This window comes from Canis aureus, chromosome 17 (genome assembly GCF_053574225.1).
Source record: "Canis aureus isolate CA01 chromosome 17, VMU_Caureus_v.1.0, whole genome shotgun sequence".
NCBI lineage: Eukaryota > Metazoa > Chordata > Mammalia > Carnivora > Canidae > Canis > Canis aureus.
The window spans coordinates 11146399-11170530 of NC_135627.1; the positions used below are offsets into that span (position 1 = coordinate 11146399).

Sequence of the window (24132 nt, forward strand, 5' to 3'; positions counted from 1 at the left end):
TTAGAAGTCCAAATCCAGAAGTTATTAAAAGTCCTTATTCCAGAAACATAGTGTTTCTTCTAAGACATGGTCCCTCTGGGGTTTTTATGAAAAACTCAAAGGTGTTTACAAGCCCCTCAAATTTAGTGATGCTCAAATTCCAAACATTACCATCTCCTTGGAGGGCAGCAACTGAAATTTCAGCTCTGTTCATTCAGCATTCCAGCAGGATTCATATGCTGGGATTTCTGAAGTCTTTATGCATGCACATTTCAGGAGTCAACCATCTATTTGATGGAAGCTAAATTCAGATACAGAAATCCTCACTCTGTTGCTCTCTTTTGCCATGATATCTCTGCTCAATTTTCAGCGGTTCTTAAAATTCTGAGCATCACTCTTCACGACCTCAAGTCACTGAGATAGTGGCTAACTCCTGAGCTCTGGCCATGCTCTGATACATGCGTGCAATGTTGACTGCCTTCAGGGAAAATGTCATACACATTTGGAGCTCATCCAATGTGTTTTCCTTCTATAAATGCTCAAAATCCATTTGAATTCTGACTGGTTTTAGTTATTATCCAGAGCTTTCAAATTGTTGTAGATCTTCTCTGGAGCTTCTAATTGTTATTTGGAGGAGGGTTAGTTGGAAATAAGTAAGCTACACCACCATTACAGAAACTAAAAATTCTCTATGTTGATTTAACTTTATATATCCCTCACATTGAAAGGCAGAAGAGGAAATAAAGAATGGAAAAATACTCTGGATCACATATATGTACCATTCTTACCCACCAGGTAGTAGCCTACGAACACCTGACATTTTTACTTGTCAAGTTTATTCATGTAACTAAATCGAGAGCAGTCATATAAACATTTTATGAGAAGAAATAATCTTTTTTTTTTAAAAGATTTTATTTATTTATCCACGAGAGACACCACAGCAGGGGGGGGCGGGGGGACAGAGAGACAGAGACACAGGCAGAGGGAGAAGCAGGCTCCATGCAGGGAGCCCAATGTGGGACTCGATCCCGGGTCTCCAGGATCATGCCCTGGGCCGAAGGCAGACGCTCAACCACTGAGCCACCCAGGCGTCCCGAGAAGAGATAATCTTAAAGAAGACTTCATCATGCTAGAAAATACAATATCATTTGACTTTAATTTCTAAAATTTAAGCTATTATACCAATAGGAAAGTAAATTCTTGAATATAAAATACATCGTTTTAAAAATGTTAGTTATTTTATTGACACATCATAAATTTAACCCATCTAAACTGCATAATCCAACAGTGATTAGTATATTCAGGGTTGTGTACCCATCACTCCAGGAAATTTTAGGCAACTTTAAAACATTTTTGTAATCCCAAAAAGGAAAATTTGGACCCATTAGCAAGTCACTCCATGATCCCCTCCCCCAACCCCCACAGCCCTACACCACTACTAATGTACCTTCTATTTCTACAGCTTTGCTTATTCTAGATATTTCATATAAATGGAACCAAAGAATTTGTGGTCTATCATGATGCCTTCTTTCATTTAGTATAGTGTCTTCAAATTTCACCCATGCTGTAGTGTTAACACTTTATTATAATTGAATAACATCCCATCCTATAAATATACAGCATTTTATTTAATATTACATATTCATCATGAATATTAGGCTTGTTTCTGTTCACTCATGAAAAATGTCAGTATGAACACTTATATACAACATTTGTATGGACATAGGATTTCATTTCCCTTGAGTATAACCCTGGAGGTAGAATAGCTAGCTGGGTCATGTGGTAATGGCATACCTTTTGAGAAACTGCCAAATCATTTCCAGGTTTGCACCATTTTACTCAAATTCCTACCAGGAATGTATGAGGGTTCCAATTTCTCCACATCCTCACCACACTTTGATATTGTCCATCGTTTTTATTACAGCCACCCCAGTGGGCATAAATCAGTAACTCATTGTGGTTTTGATTTGCATTTTCCTAAGGACTAATACTGCTGAGCCTTTTTTCATGGGCTTGTTGGTTGTCTGTGTCTTTGGAAAAATTTCTATTCATGTCCTTAGACCTTTTTAAAATTAGGCTTTTTATTATTGAGTTGTAAGAGTTCTTTACATATTCTAAACAAAAGTGTCCTAACAACAAATACATGATTTGCAAGTATTTTCTCTCTATTCTGTCTTTTCATTTTCTAGTTGGTGCCCTTGAGAGCACATTAAGTTTTTTTCTTTTTGTTTCTTGTGCATTTGGCATCTTACATAAGAAGTCATCACTTAACCAAAGGTTAGAAAGCTCTTACTTTTAGGACTGTGATTTTTTTTTTCTTTTTAGGTTCATTTTTGTATACGGTATAGGGAGGAGAACAACTTTGATCTTTTGCATGAAGATATCCAATTGCCCCAGGAGCATTTATTGAAAAGATTATACGTAAATACTCTAAATTGTCTTCATACACTTGGTGAAATCAACTGATCATAATGTAACTACATTTGAACCCCCCAATCTATTTATTCCATTGATCAATATATCTATCCTTAGGCCAGTACAACACTGTCTTGATTACTATAGCTTTGTAACAAGTTTTGTAATTGGGAAGTAGAAGTCCCCAGACTTTGTTCTTTTTCAAGACTATTTTGGCTATGCTGAGTCCCTTGCACTTTCATATAAATTTTGTAATCAGATGGCCATTTCTGCAAAAAAAAAAAAAAAAAAAAAAAAAAACCACAGCTGAGCCTGTGAGAGGGACTGCACAAAATTTGTATGTCATGTTGGTGAATACTGTCAAATTAGTATTAGATGTTCTGATCCATGAATGTGGGAAGTTTATTCATTTAAGCTGCTTTTAATTTATATCAACAATTTGGGGATCCCTGGGTGGCTCAGTGGTTGGGCGCCTGCCTTCGGCCCGGGGCGTGATCCTGGAATCCTGGGATCGAGTCCCACGTCGGGCTCCCTGCATGGAGCCTGCTTCTCCCTCTGTCTGTGTCTCTGCCTCTCTCTCTCTCTCTCTCTCTCTCTGTGTCTCTCATGAAATAAATAAAATCTTAAAAAAAACAATTCATGCAAAAAAATTTATATCAACTGTTTTGTAGTTTTCAGCACACAAATCTTATGCTTCTATTAAAAAATTTAAGCTTAAGTACTGTATTCTTTTTAGTGCTACCATAAACAAAATTGTTTTGTTAATTGCCTTTTCAGTTTGTACACTGGTACGGTACAAAAATAAAACTGATATTTGCATATCATTCCTGTATCTTGCAACCTTGCAAAAGTCATTAGTTCTAATAGATTATTTTGTGAATTCATGAGGTTCTCTTATATCAACCACCTAAGAGTCACACTGTAAGAAGCTGTCACCTTTCCTCGTCCTCTTCACCATCTACTAGTCAGTTGCAAAGTAGCAACCATGCCTGAATGCATCTCCATCCATGTTGGCCAGGCTGGTGTCCAGATGGGCAATGCCTGCTAGGAGCTCTATTGCCTAAAATACAGCATTCAACCCAATGGCCAGATGCCAAGTGACAAGACCAATGGGGGAGGACTCCTTCAACACCTTCTTCAGGGGGAGACAGGTGCTGGCAAGCATGCACTTGAGGCAGTTTTTATAGACTTGGAAACCATAGTCATTGATAAAGTTTGCACTGGCACCTACCTCCAGCTCTTCCACTCTGAGCTGCTCATCACAGGCAAGAAAGATGCTGCCTATAACTATGCCCAAGGGCACTACACCATTGGCAAGAAGATCACTGACCTTATCTTAGACCAAATTCAGAAACTGGCTGACCAGTGCATAGGTCTTCAGGGCTTCCTGGTTTTCCACAGCTTTGGAGGGCGAACTGGATCTGGGTTCACCTCCATTCTGAAGGTGAACCAACATCTCCCTATCTCATTTATGGCAAGAAGTCCAAGCTGGAGTTCTTCATTTACCCAGCCCTCACCACCCACCCCCAGGTTTCCACAGCCATAGTTGAGCCCTACAATACCATCCCCACTAACCACACCACCCTGGAGTACTCTGATTGTACCTTCATGGTAAACAATGAGGCCATCTATGACATGTCACAGAAAACTCAATATTAAATATCCAACCTACACTACCAGACCCACCTGGTGTCCTATCCTTGTATCCAATTCCCTCTAGTCACATATGCCCCTGTTATCTCTGCTGAGAAAGCCTACCACGAACAGCTTTCTGAAGCAGAGATCACTTATGTATGCTTTAACACAGCCAACCAGTGAAATGGGATCCTCACCACAGTAAATACATGGCTTACTGCCTGCTGTACCATAGCGACACGGTTCCAAAGAATGTCAATGCTACTGTTTCCACCATCAAGACCAAGCATACTGTCCAGTTTGTGGACCTATGCCCCACTGGCTTCAAAGTCGGCATTAATCACCAGCCTCACACTGTGGTAGTTGGTGGAGACCTGGCCAAAATACACTAAGCTGTGTACATGGTGAGCAACACCACAGCCATTACTGAGGCCTGGGCTTCCCTGGACCACAAATTTGACTTGATATATACCAGGCATGCCTTTGTTCACTGGTATGTGGGTGAGGGCAGGGAGGAAAAAGAGTTTTCTAAGGCCCCTGAGGAGATGGCTGCCCTTGAGGACATGGCTGCCCTTGAGAAGGATTATGAGGAGGTTGGTGTGGATCTGTTGAAGGAGTGAAGAAGGAACAGAGGAATACTAAAAGTTAAAAATGTCACAAAGGCACTGCTTCAACAGGGAAGTTTATTCTATTTTGAACACTGGCAGTTTGTGCTCTGATCAGTTAATTTGTGTGTAGCAGTGTATATTTTCATATACAATTACTGACCTAAGCTTTAAAACACAGTGCTTTGTTACAGACCCATGCTTTCTATTTCTTTGATGGGCTTAAAGTATTCCTTGTCTTAAATGGAAAAAATAAAATAAAAAGATGATTTTTGTATGTGTGTGAATTCCTCAAGATTTTCTAGATACAAGATCAAGTCATTTGAAAATATCACTTTGTTTCCCCATCTTAACACTTTCCATTTTTTCTTGCCAAACTGGCCTAGGAACTCCAGTAAAATGATTAAAAAAAAAAAAAAATTTAACAGACATCCTTTTCTTATCCCTGATCTTAGGAAGAAAACATTCAGTCATATATCGTTAAATATAACGTTAGCTATAGGTTATTTAGAAATGGCCTTTATCATTTCTAAATCTTTCTAAATCTTCCTCATTTCATGAGGAAGTTCCCTTCTATTCCTTATCAGGTGAGTATTTTGGGGTTTTTTTCCCAAGAATTTTTAAAAATTTATTTGAGAGAGTGAGAGAGCAGTAACGGGGAGGAGAGGAAGAAATAGGCTCCCCACTGAGCAAGGAGTGTGATGTGAGGCTTGATCCCCAGGACCCTGGGATCATTATCTGAGCCAAAGGCAGAGGCTTAACTGACTGAGCCACCCAGGCACCCCCAGTGAGTGGTAATTACCGTGAAAGGCTGTTGGATTCTGTCAATTTTTTTTATTGCATTTATTGAAATAATTCTGTGATTTCTGTCCTTTATTAATATGGTTTATTACATTGATTTTTGGATGTTGAGCCAACTATGTATTCCTAAAACAAATCTCACACCTGGTTACAGTGCATAATCATTCTATATTCCTGAGTTCCATTTATTTGTATTTTGTGGAAGACTGTTGCATTAACATTTATGAGGGATTTGGTCTCTAGTTTCCATTTCTCATAACATCTTTATCCAATTTTAGTATCGTGATAATACTGCTCTCATAGAATGAGTTGCAAATTTTTCCCTTTTCTATCTTTGGAAGAGTTTGTAAGGAAATGGTATTAATTCCCTTCTAAATACTTCACTGAGTTCACCAGTGAAGCCTTCTAGTCCCAGGCTCTTCCTTCCAAGAAGTTTTGTGATGACTGATTCAGTCTCTTCCAGATCTTTGCAGATTTTCGATTTCTTATTGAGTCTGAGCCCAGAGCCTGCATCTTTTCAGAAATTTCTCCATTTTATAAGTTACCTAATTTGTTGGCATACAACTGTTCAGGTTATTCCCATATAATCCTTTTAATTTCTGTAAGGTCCACATGCACACCTCCTCTTTCATTACCAATTTTAACAACTGGAGTCTTTTTCTCTTGCACAGTCTACCTAAGGGTTTGCATTTCTGCCTATCTGCCCAAGAACCAAATTCTACTTTTACTAATTTACTTTATTGTAGAAAAACAACAGTCTTTTTCATTTATTTCCATTCCAATCTTTAGTATTTCCTTCCCTCTGCTTGCTTTGGTTTAGTTTGCTCTTTTCCTATTTTATTAAAGTAGAAAATGAAGTGATTGGTATCTTTTTTTTTTAAACATAAGTGTTTATAGCCCTAAATTTTCCTCTAAACACTACTTTCAATGCATCCATAAATTTTTGAATGCTGTGTTTTCGTTTTCATCATTTCAAAATCTTTTCTAAATTTTTTTTATACTTTCTCCTTTAACCCACTGGTTATTTAGGTGTAATTTTCACATATTCGTAAATTTCCCACAGTTGCCTTTTCTACTATTATTGGGTGCTACTGCTAATGTATTGGATCTATCTGGTTTATATTGTTTTTCAGGTCTTCTACTTCCTTGTTGATCTTGTCCAATTGTCATATATCCATTACTGAAAGTGAGGTACCTACAATCTCCAACAATTGTGTTATTTAGTACATAAATATTCATCACAATTATAGCTTTCTGATGGACAGACACCTGTATCATTATAAAATTTCTCTTTATCTCCAATAACAATTTTTGTCTTAAAATTATTTTGTCGTGGGGATTGCTGGGTGCAGCGGTTTAGCACCTGCCTTTGGCCCAGAACGTTATCCTGGAGTCCTGGGATCGAGTCCCACATCAAGCTCCCTGCATGGAGTCTGCTTCTCCCTCTGCCTGTGTCTCTGCCTCTCTCTCTCTCTCTCTCTCTCTGTGTGTGTCTCATGAATAAATAAATAAAATCTTTTAAAATAGAAGTAAATTAAATAAATAAAATTATTTTGTCTTATACTAGTATTAGTAACCAAAAAATTAGTATTACAAATATTTGTCTGATAACCCTGTCATTTTCAACCTATTGTGTCTTAGTGGGTTTTTTGTTTGTTTTTAAAGACTTTGTTTATTTATTGATGAGACACAGAGAGAGAGAGAGAGAGAGAGAGGCAGAGAGAGAAGCAGGCTCCATGCAGGGAACCCGATGCAGGACTCCATCATCACACCTTGGGCTGAAAGAAGGCCGCACTAAACCGCTGAGCCACTCGGGCTGCCCCCTATTGTATCTTTGAATCTAAAGTGTATCTATTGCAGAAAGCATACAGTTTGATCTTGTTTTTTATCTTGTCATTTGCAATGACATGGATGGCTCTATAGAGTATGATGAAAAGTGCAATGTCAGAGAGACAAATACCACATGATTTCACTTATAGGTGGAATTTAAGGAGCAAAACAAATGAGCAAAGGAAGAAAACAGAGTGACAAACCAAGAAACAGACTCTTAACTATAGAGAACTGATGGTTGGTTCCCAGAAGAGAGGGGGACTTGGGGGATGGAGATTCAAGAGTACGTTTTTCATGATGAAAACTAAATAAATGAATGGAACATTTTAAAAATAATAATAAAGTATGTCTACTGTAGAACCATATAATTTGATCTTGTTTATCCATTCTGCCAATATCTGTCCTTGATTGTCATGCTTGATCCATTTATATGTGATACACTCATCAAGTAGCATTTATATCTTTTTTTATTAAGATTTTATTTATTTATTCATGAGAGACAGAGAGAGAGAGAGAGAGAGAGGCAGAGACACAAACAGAGGAGAAGCAGGCTCCATGCAAGAAGCCTGATGTGGGACTTGATCCCGGGACTCCAGGATCACTCCCTGGGCTGAAAGCAGGCACCAAACCACTGAGCCACCCAGGGATCCCCAGATTTATATCTTTCATTTTGATTATTTCTTTCTATATGTCATGTCTTTTTGGTTTTTCTATTCCTCCATTACTGCCTTTTGTTTAAATAGATATTTTTCTAGTATACCATTTTGATTCTCTTCATTTACTACATTTAAAAGCTATTTTCTTAGTGGTTACCTGGGGGACTACAATTAGCATCTTATGTTCAAACACAGCTTGGAATAATGCTAACTCAACTGCTATATACAGAAAATCTGCTTCACTATATCTTGTTTCCTCCATTCTCATCTGTCCTTTTGTCATACAAATTCATCTGCATATATTGTGCACCCATCAACTTAGAACTATTTCTATCTACTGCAGTTAGCTGCCTTTTAAATCAGAAGAAAAACAGATGTACAAAATAAAAATACATTTACACAGTCTTTTACATTTACTGATGTAGTAATCCTTAACCACTTCATATGTATTTAAGTTTCTGTTTATTTTTTATTTTTTTTTTTAATTTTTATTTATTTATGATAGTCACAGAGAGAGAGAGAGAGGCAGAGACACAGGCAGAGGGAGAAGCAGGCTCCATGCACCGGGAGCCTGATGTGGGATTCGATCCCGGGTCTCCAGGATCGCGCCCTGGGCCAAAGGCAGGCGCCAAACCGCTGCGCCACCCAGGGATCCCTTAAGTTTCTGTTTAATGTCTTTTCCTTTCACCCTGAAGAAGTTCTTTTCATATTTCTTGTTGAGTAAATCTGCAGCAATAAATTCTCTTGGGTGTTGTTTACCTGGGAATGTCTTAATGTCTCCTTCACTTTTAAAGGATACTTTTGCTGGATATAGAATTTTTGGGGGACATTCTTTTTTTGTTTCTCTTCAGGGCCCCACTGTTTCTAAGTCCTAATCTTATTGAGGAGCCCCCCCCCCCCTTTCACAGAGTGGGTCATCATTTTTAACTCTTGCTGCTTTTAAGATTATGTTTGGGGATGCCTGGGTGGTTCAGCGGTTAAGCATCTGCCTTCAGCTCAGGGAGTGATCCTGGAGTCCCGGGATCGAGTGCACATCAGGCTCCCTGCATTGAGCCTGCTTCTCCCTCTGCCTATGTCTCTCCCCTCTCTCTCTCTCTCTCTCTCTCTCTGTGCCTCTCATGAATAAATAAAATCTTAAAAAAAAAAAGGATTGCTTGGTTTTTGACAGTGTGAGGATGTGTGTAGATACAGATCTTTTTGTGCTTCTAGTTTACCAAGCTTCTTGAATGTACAGATTAACGTTTTTCACAAAATTTGGGATGCTTTTTGCTCTTTTTGTAAGTAAGCAATACACCCAAAGTAGAACTCAAACTCATGACCCTAAGATCAAGAGTCATGTGCTTTACCTATGAGCCAGCCAGGTATACTCGGCTATGATTTCTTTATTGTTTCTATCCTTTCATCTTTTTCCCCTCTCCTTCTGGGACTCAGCATGTATGTTGGTATATGTGATGGTGCCCCATGGGTCTCTGATGCTCTATTCATTTTTCTTCCTATTCCACACACTAATCTCAATTAACATATTTTCAAAATTGTTGATGGTTTCTTTTGCCAGTTCAAACCTATTGTTGAGTTCTCTCCAGTGTACTTTTTCATTGTAGGCATTGTATTTTCGTCTCTAGAATTTTTATCAACATTTTCTTTTAGTGCGACATAGCTGCCATTCTGTTCTTTAATTCTTTACATCTGGTTTCCTTTAGTCCTTTGAACATATTATTGCATAACAAAATACAGCATTTGGACTCCCTCCTGGGCAGTTTCTATTGATTTTTTTAACCTGTAAAAGGAACATACTTCTATATTTCTTTGTATGTCCTGTAACATCTTACTGAAAACGAGACATTGGCATAGTGTGGCTAACCTGCAAATGAGATTCCTTTCCCTCACCAGGATAAGCTGCACTTCTCCTCTAGCAGTCTTCAGATTTGATAATTTTTTGTTTAATGTCTGGCTATCTGATTCCATTTTAGGCTTCCTAACGGACAGGAACTGTTATTACTCTAAGCCCAAGCAACTTATCACAAGGAGTGCTAGTTGTTATTTTTAGAATAATCTAGTAACTTCAATTTTAAAGGTAAAAATGTTATTTATCATTAAAATATATATTCAGGAATTTATTCTACCAAAAGAAAGTAGCCTTTGTGAGGTGGAAGGTCAGGACACTGGTCATCTAGACCAATGTTACCTTGATCCAGGGCCATTCATTACACATGAGCACTCAAGGTATGATATTGGTCTGATACACTGTGAGAAGCCAGAAATTCCAAAGAGTACTAATGATACCTTTTTTTTCAAAAGTAAAATAAAAAAAGATAGTATAAAAGAAAAAGATGGGCAGCTTAATTTAGAGTTTAGCCTATAGATTAATGCAAGAACTTTAGTGATTATATAAGGGAATATTAGGATAAAGAGCTACTATGCTAATTTTTTTAATTAACAGTGCTTTCAAACAACATGGATTACTAATCTCTGCTCTTTTTGTACATATTTCTTTGTATTTCTTAGAATATCCAAATTTCATAAAATTTATTCACAGAAAAAATTTCACCAAATCTGTTATTTAGAATAAAGATGGAAAGTAGTTCTATAAAGAGAAACTTAAGTCTATTAAATTCAAAGAATCAAGATCTAAACACATTCATTTTCATCTTCACTAATCTATCATTATTACTGGATTTTTTTTTTAAAGTAGTACAGGCATACTTTGTTTTATTGTGCTGTTTTACTACACTTCACAGATACTCATTTTTCAAAAATAAATTGAAGGTTTATAGCAACCCTACTTCAAGCAAGTCTACCAATACCACTTTTCCATTTGTTCACTTTGTGTCTCTGTTGCATTTTGGTAATTATCACAATATTTCAAACTTTTTAATTATCAGAACTTTTATATAGTGATTTGTGGTCAGTGTTTTATATGGCTCATTGAAAGTTCAGATGATTGTGAGCATTTATTTGACAATAAAGTAAGTTATTTATTTGTTTTTAAAGATTTCATTTATTTATTCATGAGAGACACAGAACAGAGAGGCAGAGACTCAGGAAGAGGGAGAAGCAGGCTCCATGCAGGGAGCCTGATGCAGGACTCGATCCCAGGACTCCAGGATCACTCCCTGGGCCGAAGGCAAGCTCTAAACCCCTGAGCCTCCCAGGGATCCCCTATTTGACAATAAAGTAATTTAAAGTAAGATGTGTACATGATTTTTTTAGACACAATGCTTTGCGCACTTAACAGACTACAGTATAATGTAAATGTAATGTTTATTTGAGCTGGGAAATCAAAAAATTCATTTGACCAGCTTTACTGTGAGATTTACTTTATTGTGAAAGTTTAGAACCAAGCTCACAATATCAATGAGCTATGCCTGTATACAAGTAAATGTATAAATAGCTGTTAATGAAGATAGTGCCCAAATCAATCTCCCAGAAGAGACTTTTAATCTCATTCTGGTAGATTATTTCATCTATCATCAAATACATAAATCATTACATTTTTAAGTACACACATACACAGAGAAAAGAGCATTATACTGAAAAATCAAGTCTTATCTTCAAAAGATATATTTTTCTATTTGTATTAATTCCATTGCTCTTTTAAATGTATACTTCTCTGACAAATCTCTCTAACTCCCCTTTATATCCTATTTTGGGACAAGGCTAAACATAAATATATACAAATATTCCTCCATTACCTACAGAAAATTGCTTTACACAGATCGGCTAACTTGGATTTTATAAATTTTTGAATTATGTAAATTAATCATCTGACATTTTACTATGAATGTAGTGATGGTGTTGATTTAGTTTCAATTCAAAAATCAAGGATTTCATTATCCTATAAAACATATCCAGAGTTCAAAGTATTTAAGGGGGGTTAAACAAAATGCAAACATTTAATGCAACATTAAGCATGTGAAATAAAAACTTGATTGCCTAAAGAAAGCATGCTATGCTGTTACCCTGGTGACAGGTTAAAAAAGGGATTGTGAGCTGAATAGCTGTATGATATGAAATTAAAATGTTTCACATTGAACAATCCAAAATGAATTGGGAAAGGTTAGAGTAGAGGAGAGAGAAATCAATTCTCCAATGACAGTAGTGAATGGAAAAGAAGTATGAATAGGATTTGCCAGTGGGGTGCAACAGCTGCCAAATATCCTGCAGCCAAAGAATTACAATAATACTGATGAAGTGTGCAAGAGCTCTTGGAATCATTGCAGGGAACAGAGAAATTCTCCTACAATAATGAGGCTATTCTGTCTTCGGTTCAGCTGTTATAGTGGAATAAAAGAAAAAAATATTTTTAAATGCAATATTCAGCAAAAATTGTATAAATGGGACATCTTAGCCACTTAGTATTGTGTGCTTAACCTCACATACATTTCTAAATCATTCAGGACATACTCATACCAAGTAACTAAAAATATCATAACATATAGTAAAAAGTAACCACACTTAAAGGCTAATGACTGAATTAACATTTTCTCCCTTTTGCTGCTTTTAGGAGACTTATTTGCTCAAATGAAAGAAGGTATTTCCAAAGAAATAGTATGGCTATGTATGTCTGTGAACATATACCCAGAATAGTGTTTTATTTAATTATATAATCAGGAGAACATCAACTTCATTGTCATAATGAAGTAACTTAGCTGAGGGCAAATATGTAACAAGTATGATATAAAGTTGTATTTTATTGTCCTGGATGGTGTTAAGTGTGTTAACAACTTGACACGTCCTTCTAAATTCAGAGACATTTAAGCATAACAACCAACTGCAACTGTACAGCAATACCTGCTTCTCCTTGGCAACTATTTTCACATGGCTGCTTTATTCTGCTTCTTTCCCAAATTATCTTTCAATTCTTACAATATTTTAAAACCTCAAACCCTTATTACCTAATTGAAAATTTAATAATGGGTAAGTGAATTATAAATCTACAACCAGGAAAGGAAGGAAGCAAGGGGGAAAAAAAACCCCAGATAATTGCACATGTCAGGTAAAAATCACTAAAAAATTGATTCTCTATTTTATCAGGAAGCCAGAGGAGGAAAGAAAATACAACATGAGTGTGATTCAAGTGAATATAACTTTCCATTACACAACTCTGGCTAACAATAAAGCCAGGGCAGGCTCTGTGGCCAGTCAATGTCGCTGATACATTCTACCAAGGATCAGCTCCCAGGGGTGACCATACACTGACTCCACACACCCAAAGTCATCTCCCCCGAAGTGAACACTACATGCTTTAAAACCTTTCAGGCTAAAGTCTTTTCATCAGTGTTATTGTTGGCCAAAGCGAAGGAGTTCCTTTTACTGAGTCTTCCACCTCCACTTGAATCTCAAGAGAGGCACTAGAAGCTTTAAGTAGAAACCAGAAAGTGAAAGGGTCTTGTTTGACCACATGCAATCCACGTAGGATCAGTGTTGGAAAAAAATGTCAGGAATCATTCAATTCAACACTGCCATTTCTCAGAAGAAAAAACTGAGTCAAAAGTTGAAGCATTTGTACGGAGACTTGGGCCACCTGTATACTTACTTGGCAGTGGTGCTGAGACCAAAATCCTTTGTCCGGCCACCTCATTCAAAGCTGGCTCCACTGCACCATGCCAAGCACTGACATTTCGGTGATAGCTGAAGGAGCCAAAGGAACCATTTTTCCCTAGCCAAAATGACTGAACAGAGGAGCTGCCATAACATCTACAATGTTAAAAATGGCCCACTTTCTATAAAATCAAAATAAGATATTACATGTATATATAGTTTAAAAAGGTAAATCCTAAGAGTTGCTGGAATTTACACAATCTCCAATTTCTCTCTTCCCACTCATCTCAAATTCCCTTTAATCTACCTCGAACCACCACTTCCACACAACATTCATGAATACTGCCCTCATCAAGGTCTCCTAGAACCTCCACATTGTTAAATTCAATGGTCAATAGGCACTCTTCAAATGTGATGTATTTCAGTTGAATATTTATGCCTCCTTGAACCCTTTCTGCACTTGGCTCTCTGAACTATTTTTCCCACCTATCTCCTCTGCTGTTCCTTCTCAGCCTTCCTTGCTGGATCTGCCTCACCTTCCCAATCTGTTACTGTGGAGTGTCACGGGGCTCAGGCCTAGGACTTTTAGGCCTAACAGTGACCTGGCTTCCCCTTATTCCCCCCTTACAGTTGTTTACAATACTGCAATTACAGGGGGCACCTGGGTGGCCTAGTGGTTGAGCATCTGCCTTGGGCTCAACTCATGATCCCCGGGTCCTGGGATCGAATCCTGCATTGGGTTCCACTGGGAGCCTGCTTCTCCCTCTGCCTATGTTTCTCTCTCTCTCTCTCTCTCTCTCTCATGAATAAATACATAAAATCTTCAAAAAAACAAAACATTGTGATCACAATGCCCTTGTTACTACATACAAGTTCTTCTTTGCTGAAGACTCTGCAATGCCTTCCCCATTTCACTCAGTGAAAACCTAAGTCCTTATCCAAACTAACTCCCGTTCTACCACTGCATAGCTTGCTTACTCCTCTTGTTACATTGGCCTCCTTGCTATTTGTCAAAGAAGCCGGGCATACTTTGACCTCAGGGGCTTTGGGTTTGTTTATTTATTTGTTTTAAGATTTTATTTTTAAGTAATTTCTACACCTAACATGAGGCTCAAACTTATTAACCCTGAGATCAAGAATTGCACACTCTACTGACTGAGCCAGCCAGGCATCCTGACCTCAGGGGCTTTGCATTTGGCGTCTCCTCTGATGGGAAGGTTCTTCTTCTGATACTCATGTGATTTGCTCCCTTCCTCCATTAGGTCTCAGCTTTAAAGTCAATCTTCTCAAAATAATAATAATAATAATAATAATAATAATAATAATTTTTAAAAAAATTTTTTAAATAAAGTCAATCTTCTCATCCTGCTCATCCTTCCTGCCTTATACTACCCTGTGATCCAAATTAAAATTCTAACTACCCCACCATCCACCTCTAGGAAATGTATAGCCCTTCTCTGTTTTATCACCAAAATTTTTATCATCATTATCATTATAATATCACAGAGTTTATTGACCTGTTTTGTCTATTTACCATCTGCTTAAATGTATGCTCAATGGGGGTAGGATTTTTTTTTAATAATTTTGATCCCTGCTATTTTTTTTAAAGATTTTATTTATTCATTCATGAGAGACACAGAGAGAGAGAGAGAGAGAGAGAGAGAGAGAGAAAGAAACATAGACAGAGGGAGAAGCAGGCTCCCTGCAGGGTGCCTGATGTGGGACTTGATCACAGGACTGCAGGACCAAGCCCTAAGCCAAAGGGAGACGCTCAACAGCTGAGCCACCCAGAAGTCCTTGTTCCCTGCTAACTTATCTAAATTTTCTAACTCAACTCTTGCAATGACCAATCAAGGATATTATAAGAAATGTGATTATATTTAATATGTGTATATGATTCTGTTACTTAAAACGGAATGGAAGAACACATTCTTAATGCAAGAAAAAAATTTTCTTATCAATTGCTAATATTGATGTTGAAACACTCAAGGCATTTCAGTTAGTAAAAATAAAACAAGCATGCATCATGACCATTACCATTGAAATGGAATTCTAAAAAAGAAAATTAGGCAAGGATAGCTAAAATTAAATGGGCATGTTAAGTATTTTATATCTCACTTGACACTGACAAAAACTCTTTTAAGACCTACTATTATCTCCACATTACAGATGAGAAAATGGAGTTCAAAACAGATTAAATAATTTATACTAAGATAATAGCTAGGGACTGGCAGAACCAGGGGAAATCCAAGTCTCTGGCACAAAAACTTTTGCTCTTAAACATGAAACTATACTGGAAGTTCTAACAGAAAGGAAGGCATGGAAGACTAAATTAAGTGGTGGTAACTTTAGTTGATTACTCAAACATCTATTTATAATAGTTACCAGAAAATTAGTCCAAGACAATCATAATAACTCAGTTCCCTTTGCAGTGACTGGCTCAGGAATGGGCAGGAGTTTTGCTTCTGGTCAATAAGAACCGAGAAGTAGCTGGTTGGGGAATAGCTGGGAAAGCTGTCCTTACTTAGAGACAGACATAACCCTCAGAACTTTATCTAGATTTGATTCCTGAAACTTCTACAGCTATCCTGTTACCAAAGCCTTATGAAAAAGTCACAGAAAGAAGAAAGTGAGCCTAAAAGAACATGGCATCAGCAGATGAACATACTGAGCTCTGTCTTTTCTCTCCTCTGACCATTCTGCTCACTATGAAGGGAGAACCAGTGTCAGTCTGAAGCAGAGTTTCTGTTACCTGTACCCAAAATCATCTCGAATGATTCAGACAGTTATAGGATTGTCCCTCTTAAGATCAAGTACAAAGGTATTATAATAGATATTTTAAGTTTAGGAAGAAGAATTATTACAAAAGAAATACAAATAATAAGGTAATCAAATTCATGACAGCAACAAATGGTGGTTGCCCAAGGGCTCGAGGGAAGAAGAAACAAGGCATTCAATGAGGGTGGAATTTCAGTTCTACAAGATGAAAACTTTCTAGAGATCTGTCTATGCATATAGTTAACACATATGTATTGTATACTTAAAAATGATTAAGATGGTAAATTCCGATTTTTTTTACAATTTAAAAAAGATACACAAATATCATTAGCTTCTCTTTACCAAATCAATAATCATTTTTAAAATGAGAAAAATATCTCATCCATAATATAATAACCTAAGAATAATGACACAAAAACATAAACTAAGAATAACAAGAAATTAACCCTTATAATAAAAAATTATAAAGCTTTAATTAGGGAATCAAAGAGACTCTGATGAATACAAAGCCATATATTTTAGGTAAAACTTTAACATATGATGTTTATCCTACCCTAACTTACTATAATTTTAAGGTAATTTCAATATCAAAGTGCCTTCAAAGCTCAACTAGAAGAATGGTCAACAAATTTTAGGAGAAGAACATAATAAATTATTAACATAAGAATAGAAGGACAAAAAAAAAAAGAATAGAGGGACAAATGAAAATAAAGAGAAAAATTTAGAAATCAGACCATAATATATCTTAAGAATTTTGCATAGGATCAAGGTAACATTTATAATTAATAAGGAAAGGACAGACGTGTGACTATATGGAACTAATTCTAATAAAACAAAGAAAAAAAGACAAAACACAAAATGGACTCTTAACTACAGAGAACAAACCAGTGGTTACGGAGGGGGGCGGGGTATGAAACAGGTGATGGGGATGAAGAGCACACTTAACATGATGAGCACTGAGGAATGTATGGAAATGTTGAATTATTATATTGCACATTTGAAACTAATATAACAATATATGTTAACTCTACAGGAATTAAAATTTAAAACAATGTAACTGATTCTACTGGTTAACTATATGAAAAAGTAAAATTCGATCTCAACTTCATTTCAGCCTACAAAATAAATTTGAAATATGAAATACCAGTGTAATAAACTACAAAAGAAAGGAAATAGAATACAATAAGTGATATATTGATATAATCCTAGGTCCTTTTAAGAAAAGAAGCAAACTAAAAAACCACAAAGAAAAAGAATGATATAAGTAACATTAAAAACACACCCTACTGGTATCCCATTTGCTGGACTGTAAGACAAGACATATCAGTTATTTCAATGAAGAGAATTAGACCCCAAATTCTACTTTCTTGTCATATAATAGTTACCTGATATAAACAAAAAAGGCATTTCTCATTCTTTATGGATTTTGCTTAAGGTATTTCCTTAGTTTTATACTACAATATAGAATTTATTTTTTATTTCTTTATAACAAATTGGGTAAAAATTTTGGTACTGAAACATAATTACACAGGATCAATTACTCTAATAAAAACTTTATGAAACAGTACAGAATACACATGATACCCATATACTGGTAAACTTAAGCTTAAGATAAAGTAACATACATAAAGTCACATTACCTTTTTTTTTGTTAAGATTTTATTTAGTGATTCATGAGAGACACAGAGACATAGGCAGAGGGAGAAGCAGACTCCTTGCAGGAAGCCCGATGTGGCACTTGATCCCAGGACTCCAGGATCACGAGCTGAGCCCAATGCAGACCCTCAACCACTGAGCCACCCAAGCATTCCTAAGGTCACATTACTAATAAGTTGTATAGTTATTACTAAATACCAGACTTCTAAGTTCTAGTTTTTTCCACTAAAGCAGAATGTATTTATGTAACATATGCATACCTACTGAAATGGTGGGGGGCGGGGGTTGTGCATGCAGGAGTCACACAGGTGAAAGAAAAAAGGAAAGAGGAAGGAAAGGGAAGGGAGGGGAGGGAGATGGAGCGGGGAGAGAGAAGGCATGGGTGCATAAGCATACACTCACTGCTGTTAACTGAATATTAGTGTCCTCACTCCAAAACTCCTATGTTGAAGTCTAACACACATTGTGATGGTATTTGGAGGAGGGGGCTTCTGAAGATATTAGGTCATGAGAATAGAGCACTCATGAATGGGATTATGCCTTTATAAGAGGAGGCCAGAGAGCTAGCTTGCCTGCTTTCCACCATATGAGGGTATAAAAAGTAGTTTTTCAGCCACTTAGAAGAGAGCCTTCACCAGAACCCAGCCATGGCTGCACCCTGATTTCAGGCTTCCAGCCTCCAGGGCCGTGACAAATAAATGTTTGTTATCTAAGCCACTCAGTCTATGGTAATTTGTGAGAGTGGCTCATACTGAGACACTCATGTATATTTGTCTTGCTATCGTTGGACATATAAAGGCATACTACTTTGAGAAATAGGTTGGAATATTTTATAAAGAAAAGGCTGCCAAATCACAATGAAGAAACCCACTTATAACCTACACATAAGTGAACTCGAAATGAATTAAAGAGTTAGATATTCCTGATTTTCCCAATAGTTCACATGTAAGTGTTTAGGAATTTTTTTTTAAAGATTTCTTTCTTTATTTGAGAAAGAGAAAAAGATAACAGGAGCAGAGAGAAGGAGGAGAGAATCCTTGAGCAGACTCCCCACTGAAGGCAGAGCCCAACATGGGGCTTGATCCCAGGACCCCAAAAATCATGACCCCAGCGGAAATCTACTTGGCCACTCAATCAACTGAGCCACCCAGGTGCCCCATAAATGTTTAGGAATTTGATGAACACATTCTCTGGGAAATGGTGAAAAGTACAAAGAAAGAAAGAAAATGAAACAAACAAGCAAAAAGAAGCCAAGAAGATTTGATTAATTTACTATATATCTGCAGAAAGAAAAAAAAAAAAAACTTTTGTAAAATCCATGGAATCAACGTTTACTTTGAAACACCTTAAAACAGCTTTAATACATAAAAACAGAGAGCACTTCCCACATCCACCTCAGTGCAGCTTAGCCTTGAAGACTGACATCTAAATAGGAGTCAAGGGCTTAACTCTGAGCCACACCCTCTGACAACTTCTTATAATATACAAGGTAAGTGAATGCAAAACAGCCCTCTAGTAGGGAGGAGATTTGATCACCAGCCATTCTACCACCAGGAAAGTTGGTGCAGCTCTCTCTAGAACTAATCATTACATGATAAATTAGACAGCTTAACAGAGAGTAATTATGGAATTAGGAAATGTAAGTGATAAAGCTTAAGAAAGGCTGGAAGACTACTTACTTAGGTATCAGATCTAACAAAAGGTGCAGAAATAACAGTGGGGATGGCAGACATACAGAAGTTTAGAGAATGCACATGGTGTTCTCACTAGCACCTAAGAAGCTTGGGATGGCAGAGGTGGACCCCAACCAGAGTAAAGGACCAATAGGGCCTCACTCAGAAAAGTGAATCCTGACCTGTGAACAGCATTTGGTTCTACAGGCATCTTGAGCATAACAAATGAAATATTACTGAAAAGGACTGAATTGTTTCCTTCAAAATTTTTCCTCTCATCATCATCTGTTAGTGCAACAAATTATTGTCCACAATGCTGACAAAATCACTTTAGCTTCAAATAACATGAAGTGATTGATACAACTTTCAAGGATTCATTCCTGTCAATATAAGTGTTTTGGAATAATTATTATGTACTTATGTAAAAACTTAAATTCTGTTTACCAAATTTATTTATGGTCATCCAAAGAAAAATCACTATTGTTTCTGATGTTAACTTTTTTGCCCTTAAAATGCACTATCTTCTTACTATCCAAATACTATGAGTACATATTGTCAGTGTCTTTTTCCAAGTCATAAATGATGAAAGAGCAAAATCCATAGAGATACTGGAAAAATAAGATCGACAGCCAAAACAAGCCACACAAAGGAAGGGCTGTGGGCTACTGGATTTGAAAGCATAAACATTACATGAGCACACCCATGACTGAGCAATGTGCAGCCACACCTGGAGGCTGACTCTTAGACTCCAACCCCAAACCAATGATAAACAGGCCTCCTAAGCCAAAATGTAAAGATTCAATCACCTACCATCAGCTTTGATGTCAGAGATCCTTTCAAGCAAACAAGCAAAAATAACTCAGGTTCACTTTGCCTAAGCAAGATCATACTCTGTCAAATAAATCAATATATTTTGCTTGATATTACAGATCTCTGTTGTCATGGGTAGTACCTATTTCACAATAAGCTGGCTTACACATAAATAAGTTTCAGAGAAAATAAACTCACCAAATTCAAATCATTGTTATATAGGTAAGACATGCACAATTATCTATATAACTGAACTTCTGGCCTATATATTTCATTAAATAATTTTTTCCAACTTTTAAAGGGTAATTAGGGCCACCTGGGTGGCACAGTCAGTTAAGCATGGGACTCTTAGTTTCAGCTCAGGTTGTGATGTCAAGGTCATGAGATTAAGCCCCACATCAAGTTCCAAGACGGGCTCTGCACTCAGTGAAGAGTCTGCTTGAGATTCACTCTCCTCTTCCTCTCCTTCTCCCTCACCCTCTGCCCCTCCTGCTCATGTGTCCTCTCTAGGATAAATAAATAAATAAATCTTTTTAAAATTTAAAAAGAAAGGGGGTAATGAATTCAACAGTAATGTATAGAGGAGGATGATTCTGGGATGATGGTAGACTATGAAGTTCCAGGAATCTGTCTCACCACCTAGATGACAATTACATTGGCAGGATATCTCTGATAACTAGTTTAGAACTCCACTCCAGTAAAAGGCTCACAAATTTCAGGGGAAAAGTTGGATGACAAACTGCAATCAATTTTCATCAACTTCAGGACTGACTCCGGTAGCAGCTATTCATCCCCCCATCCCCAGTCAGCAGCAGGAAACTGTGCAAGTGTTCCTGGAGCAGCTTACACACAGTTTGTGGAAGCCAGGGTGGGCAAAAGAAGGACAGTGTCCCTCCAAATACTGGGGATCTGTGCTATGATAACTGATTGCTCTTCTGATCACAGAGGTCCAGAAAAAAAGGTGGGTAGACATTGTTACTGCACCTCCTCCCAATGTGAGCCCTTCTTCTCTGGCTAAAGTGAGTTCCAGGGGACTTAAAGGGTCAGTACCTCCTTTTTCCTCCATTTGTTGCTTTTTTCACTTTCAAGAGCCAGACACTAAAGACTATTACATTCAAAAATGACCACATTTATGAGGAAAATTAGCGACCACACATGTGCAGAAGAATGCTCAGAAAATACCTGAGAAGACCTTAGATATACATCTCAGGCTGATTCTTGACACAGAGACAGCCCTCAACAAATAAACAGAAATAACAACATCATAAGAGTAAACTTTAGGGAAGGAGGATAATCTGATTTCCAAAATTATTACATTATTAGATTCAAATGTCCAGTGTTCAACAACAAAAAATCACAAATCATAGACAAAAAGAGAAAAGCATGGCCTTCTCAAAGAATAAAAATTAGCAGAATATGACCATGAAAAAGACCTAAAGGCAGATATGGTAGACAAAGACATTAAAACAACTCTCTTAAAGATGCTAAAAAAAACTAAAGGAAGATGTGGAGATAGTCAAGAAAACAATATGTAAACAAATGAAAATATTAATAAAGAGATTAAAAACCCACAAGGAAATTGAAAAATTCGAGAGCTGAACAGCATAACAATTGACATGAAAAACTCAGGATTGAAAAGCAGATTTGAGCACGCAGAAGAATCAGCCAATTTGAAGACAAGAGAAATTCTCAAGTATAAAGAAGAGGAAGATTGAAGAAATATGAACAGAACCTAAGGGTCCTTTGTGATACCATCGAGATGACTAATGTACATGTCATAGAAGTCCCAGAAGTAGAGAGAGGAGAGGGTAGAGAAAATATATGAATAATGGCTGAAAACTTCCCAAATTTGGGGACAGGTATGAATATAAACATTTTAGAAGCTTGAGACACCTGGGTGGTGCAGTAGTTAAGTGGCCAACTCTTGGTTTCAGCTCAGGTCATGTCAGGGTCTTGAGATCAAGCCCTGTGTCAGGCTCTGCGCTCAGCACAGTCGGCTTCATATTCTCTCTCCCTCTGCCACTCCCACTCATGTTCATTCTCTCTCTCTGTCTCTTTCATATAAATAAATAAATCTTAAAACAAAAATTCAAGAAGCTCAATGGACTCCAAGTCAGATGAACTCATAGACTCACACCAAGACATATTATAATCAAATTTTCAAAAGCCAAAGATAAAGAGAAAATCTTGAAAGTAGCAAGAGAGAAGCTAATCATCACATAGAAGGGATTCTCAATAGATAGCTAGATTTTCATCAGAAACTGTGGGGGCCAGAGGCTGATATATTCAAAGTGCTAAAAGGAAAAAAAAGAAACCAAAAATAAACTGTTAACCAAGAATCCTAAAACCAACAAAACTGGATCAAGACAAAAAAACTGGAAATTAAGACATTACCAGGGAAACAAAAGCTGAGGCAGTCTGTGACCACTAGACCTGCCGTACGATAAATGGTAAAGGCAATAAATAGTCTTGCAAGGTTGAAATGAAAGGACACTAGACAGTACCCAGGAAGTCACATGAATAAATAAGTTCTTCAGTAAAGGTAAACACACAAGCAATTATAAAAGCTAGTATTATTTTAACTTTGGTTTCAAACTCCACATTTTGTTTTCTATATAGCTTAAGAAACTAATACATTAAAAGTAATTACTGGTTTATGGTTTGGGGCACAGAATGTATAAAGATGTAATTCTGTGACATCAACATCAACCTAGGGAACCAATGATCTTCTTCCTGTCTTTATACTTTTGCCTTTACTAGAAACTTCAAATAAAATTATAGATTACATAGTCTTCTTGAACTGGTTTCTCTCTCTTAGCGTGACTTATATTTTAGATTTTTTATGGTGATGCATGTATCAGTACTTCTTCCTATTTTACTGCTAAATAGTATTCCATTATATGGATAAATCACAGTTATTTATCCACTTACCACCTAATGTACATTTTATTGGTGTGTATTAGTGTAGCATTGTGATTTTAATTTGCATTTCCCTAGTGACTGATGATGCTGAATAACTTTTCCTGAACTTGTCATTCATAGAACTTCTTTAATAAGTTCAATAGAGGAAAAAATAAAACAAGATGAAATCAGAGAGGGAGACAAACCATAAGAGACTCTTAACTGGAGGAAACAAAATGAGGGTTGCTGGAGGGAGTAGATGGGGGGTGGGGTAACTGGGTTATGGGCACTAAGGAGGGCATGTGATGTGATGAGCGTTGAATGACAGAAGACTGATGAACCTGATGAATCGCGGACCTCTACCTCTATGTAAGGTGTGTGTACACACACACACACACACACACACACACTTAGAAGGGAATACAACAAAATGTGAAAAAAACTGTTTACTGAAGAGTTTGTAGGATTACAGATAATTTTTATTCTTTTCCTTTTAAAAATATTTATTTATTTATTTATTTGAGAGACAGAGAACAGTAGAGAGACAGGGCAAGCACAAGTGGGGGCAGAGGGAAAGGGAGAAGCAGGTTCCTCACCTAGCAGGAATCTGGATGTGGGGCTCCATCCCAGGACCCTGGGATCACAACTTGAGCCAAAGGCAAGGGCTTAACCGACTGAGCCACCCAAGGCCCCTATTCTTTTCCTTTTCAAACCTTTTTCCAGATTCTTACCAATGGCAAGTCAGCACTCTCTGAAAACAACTTGAATACATTTCTTAAAGATCAAACCAGGGATCCCTGGGTGGCGCAGCGGTTTGGCGCCTGCCTTTGGCCCAGGGCGCGATCCTGGAGA

At 37.2% G+C, this 24132-nt stretch overlaps 1 protein-coding gene across 8 annotated transcripts in view; it reads right to left on the bottom strand.

Moving 5' to 3' along the window:
- Positions 1 to 24132, bottom strand: part of PCCA (propionyl-CoA carboxylase subunit alpha) — a 461536-nt gene that overhangs the window by 150067 nt on the left and 287337 nt on the right. Inside the window, exon 20 of one of the 8 annotated variants that reach the window (XM_077855073.1) lies at positions 943 to 1108. The exons of the other annotated variants lie outside the window; for them this stretch is intronic. Coding sequence (XP_077711199.1) covers positions 1022 to 1108 — 87 coding nt within the window. The 3' untranslated portion in view covers positions 943 to 1021. Of the gene's footprint in view, positions 1 to 942; positions 1109 to 24132 lie in introns of those variants that run through there. 8 annotated transcript variants of the gene reach the window in all.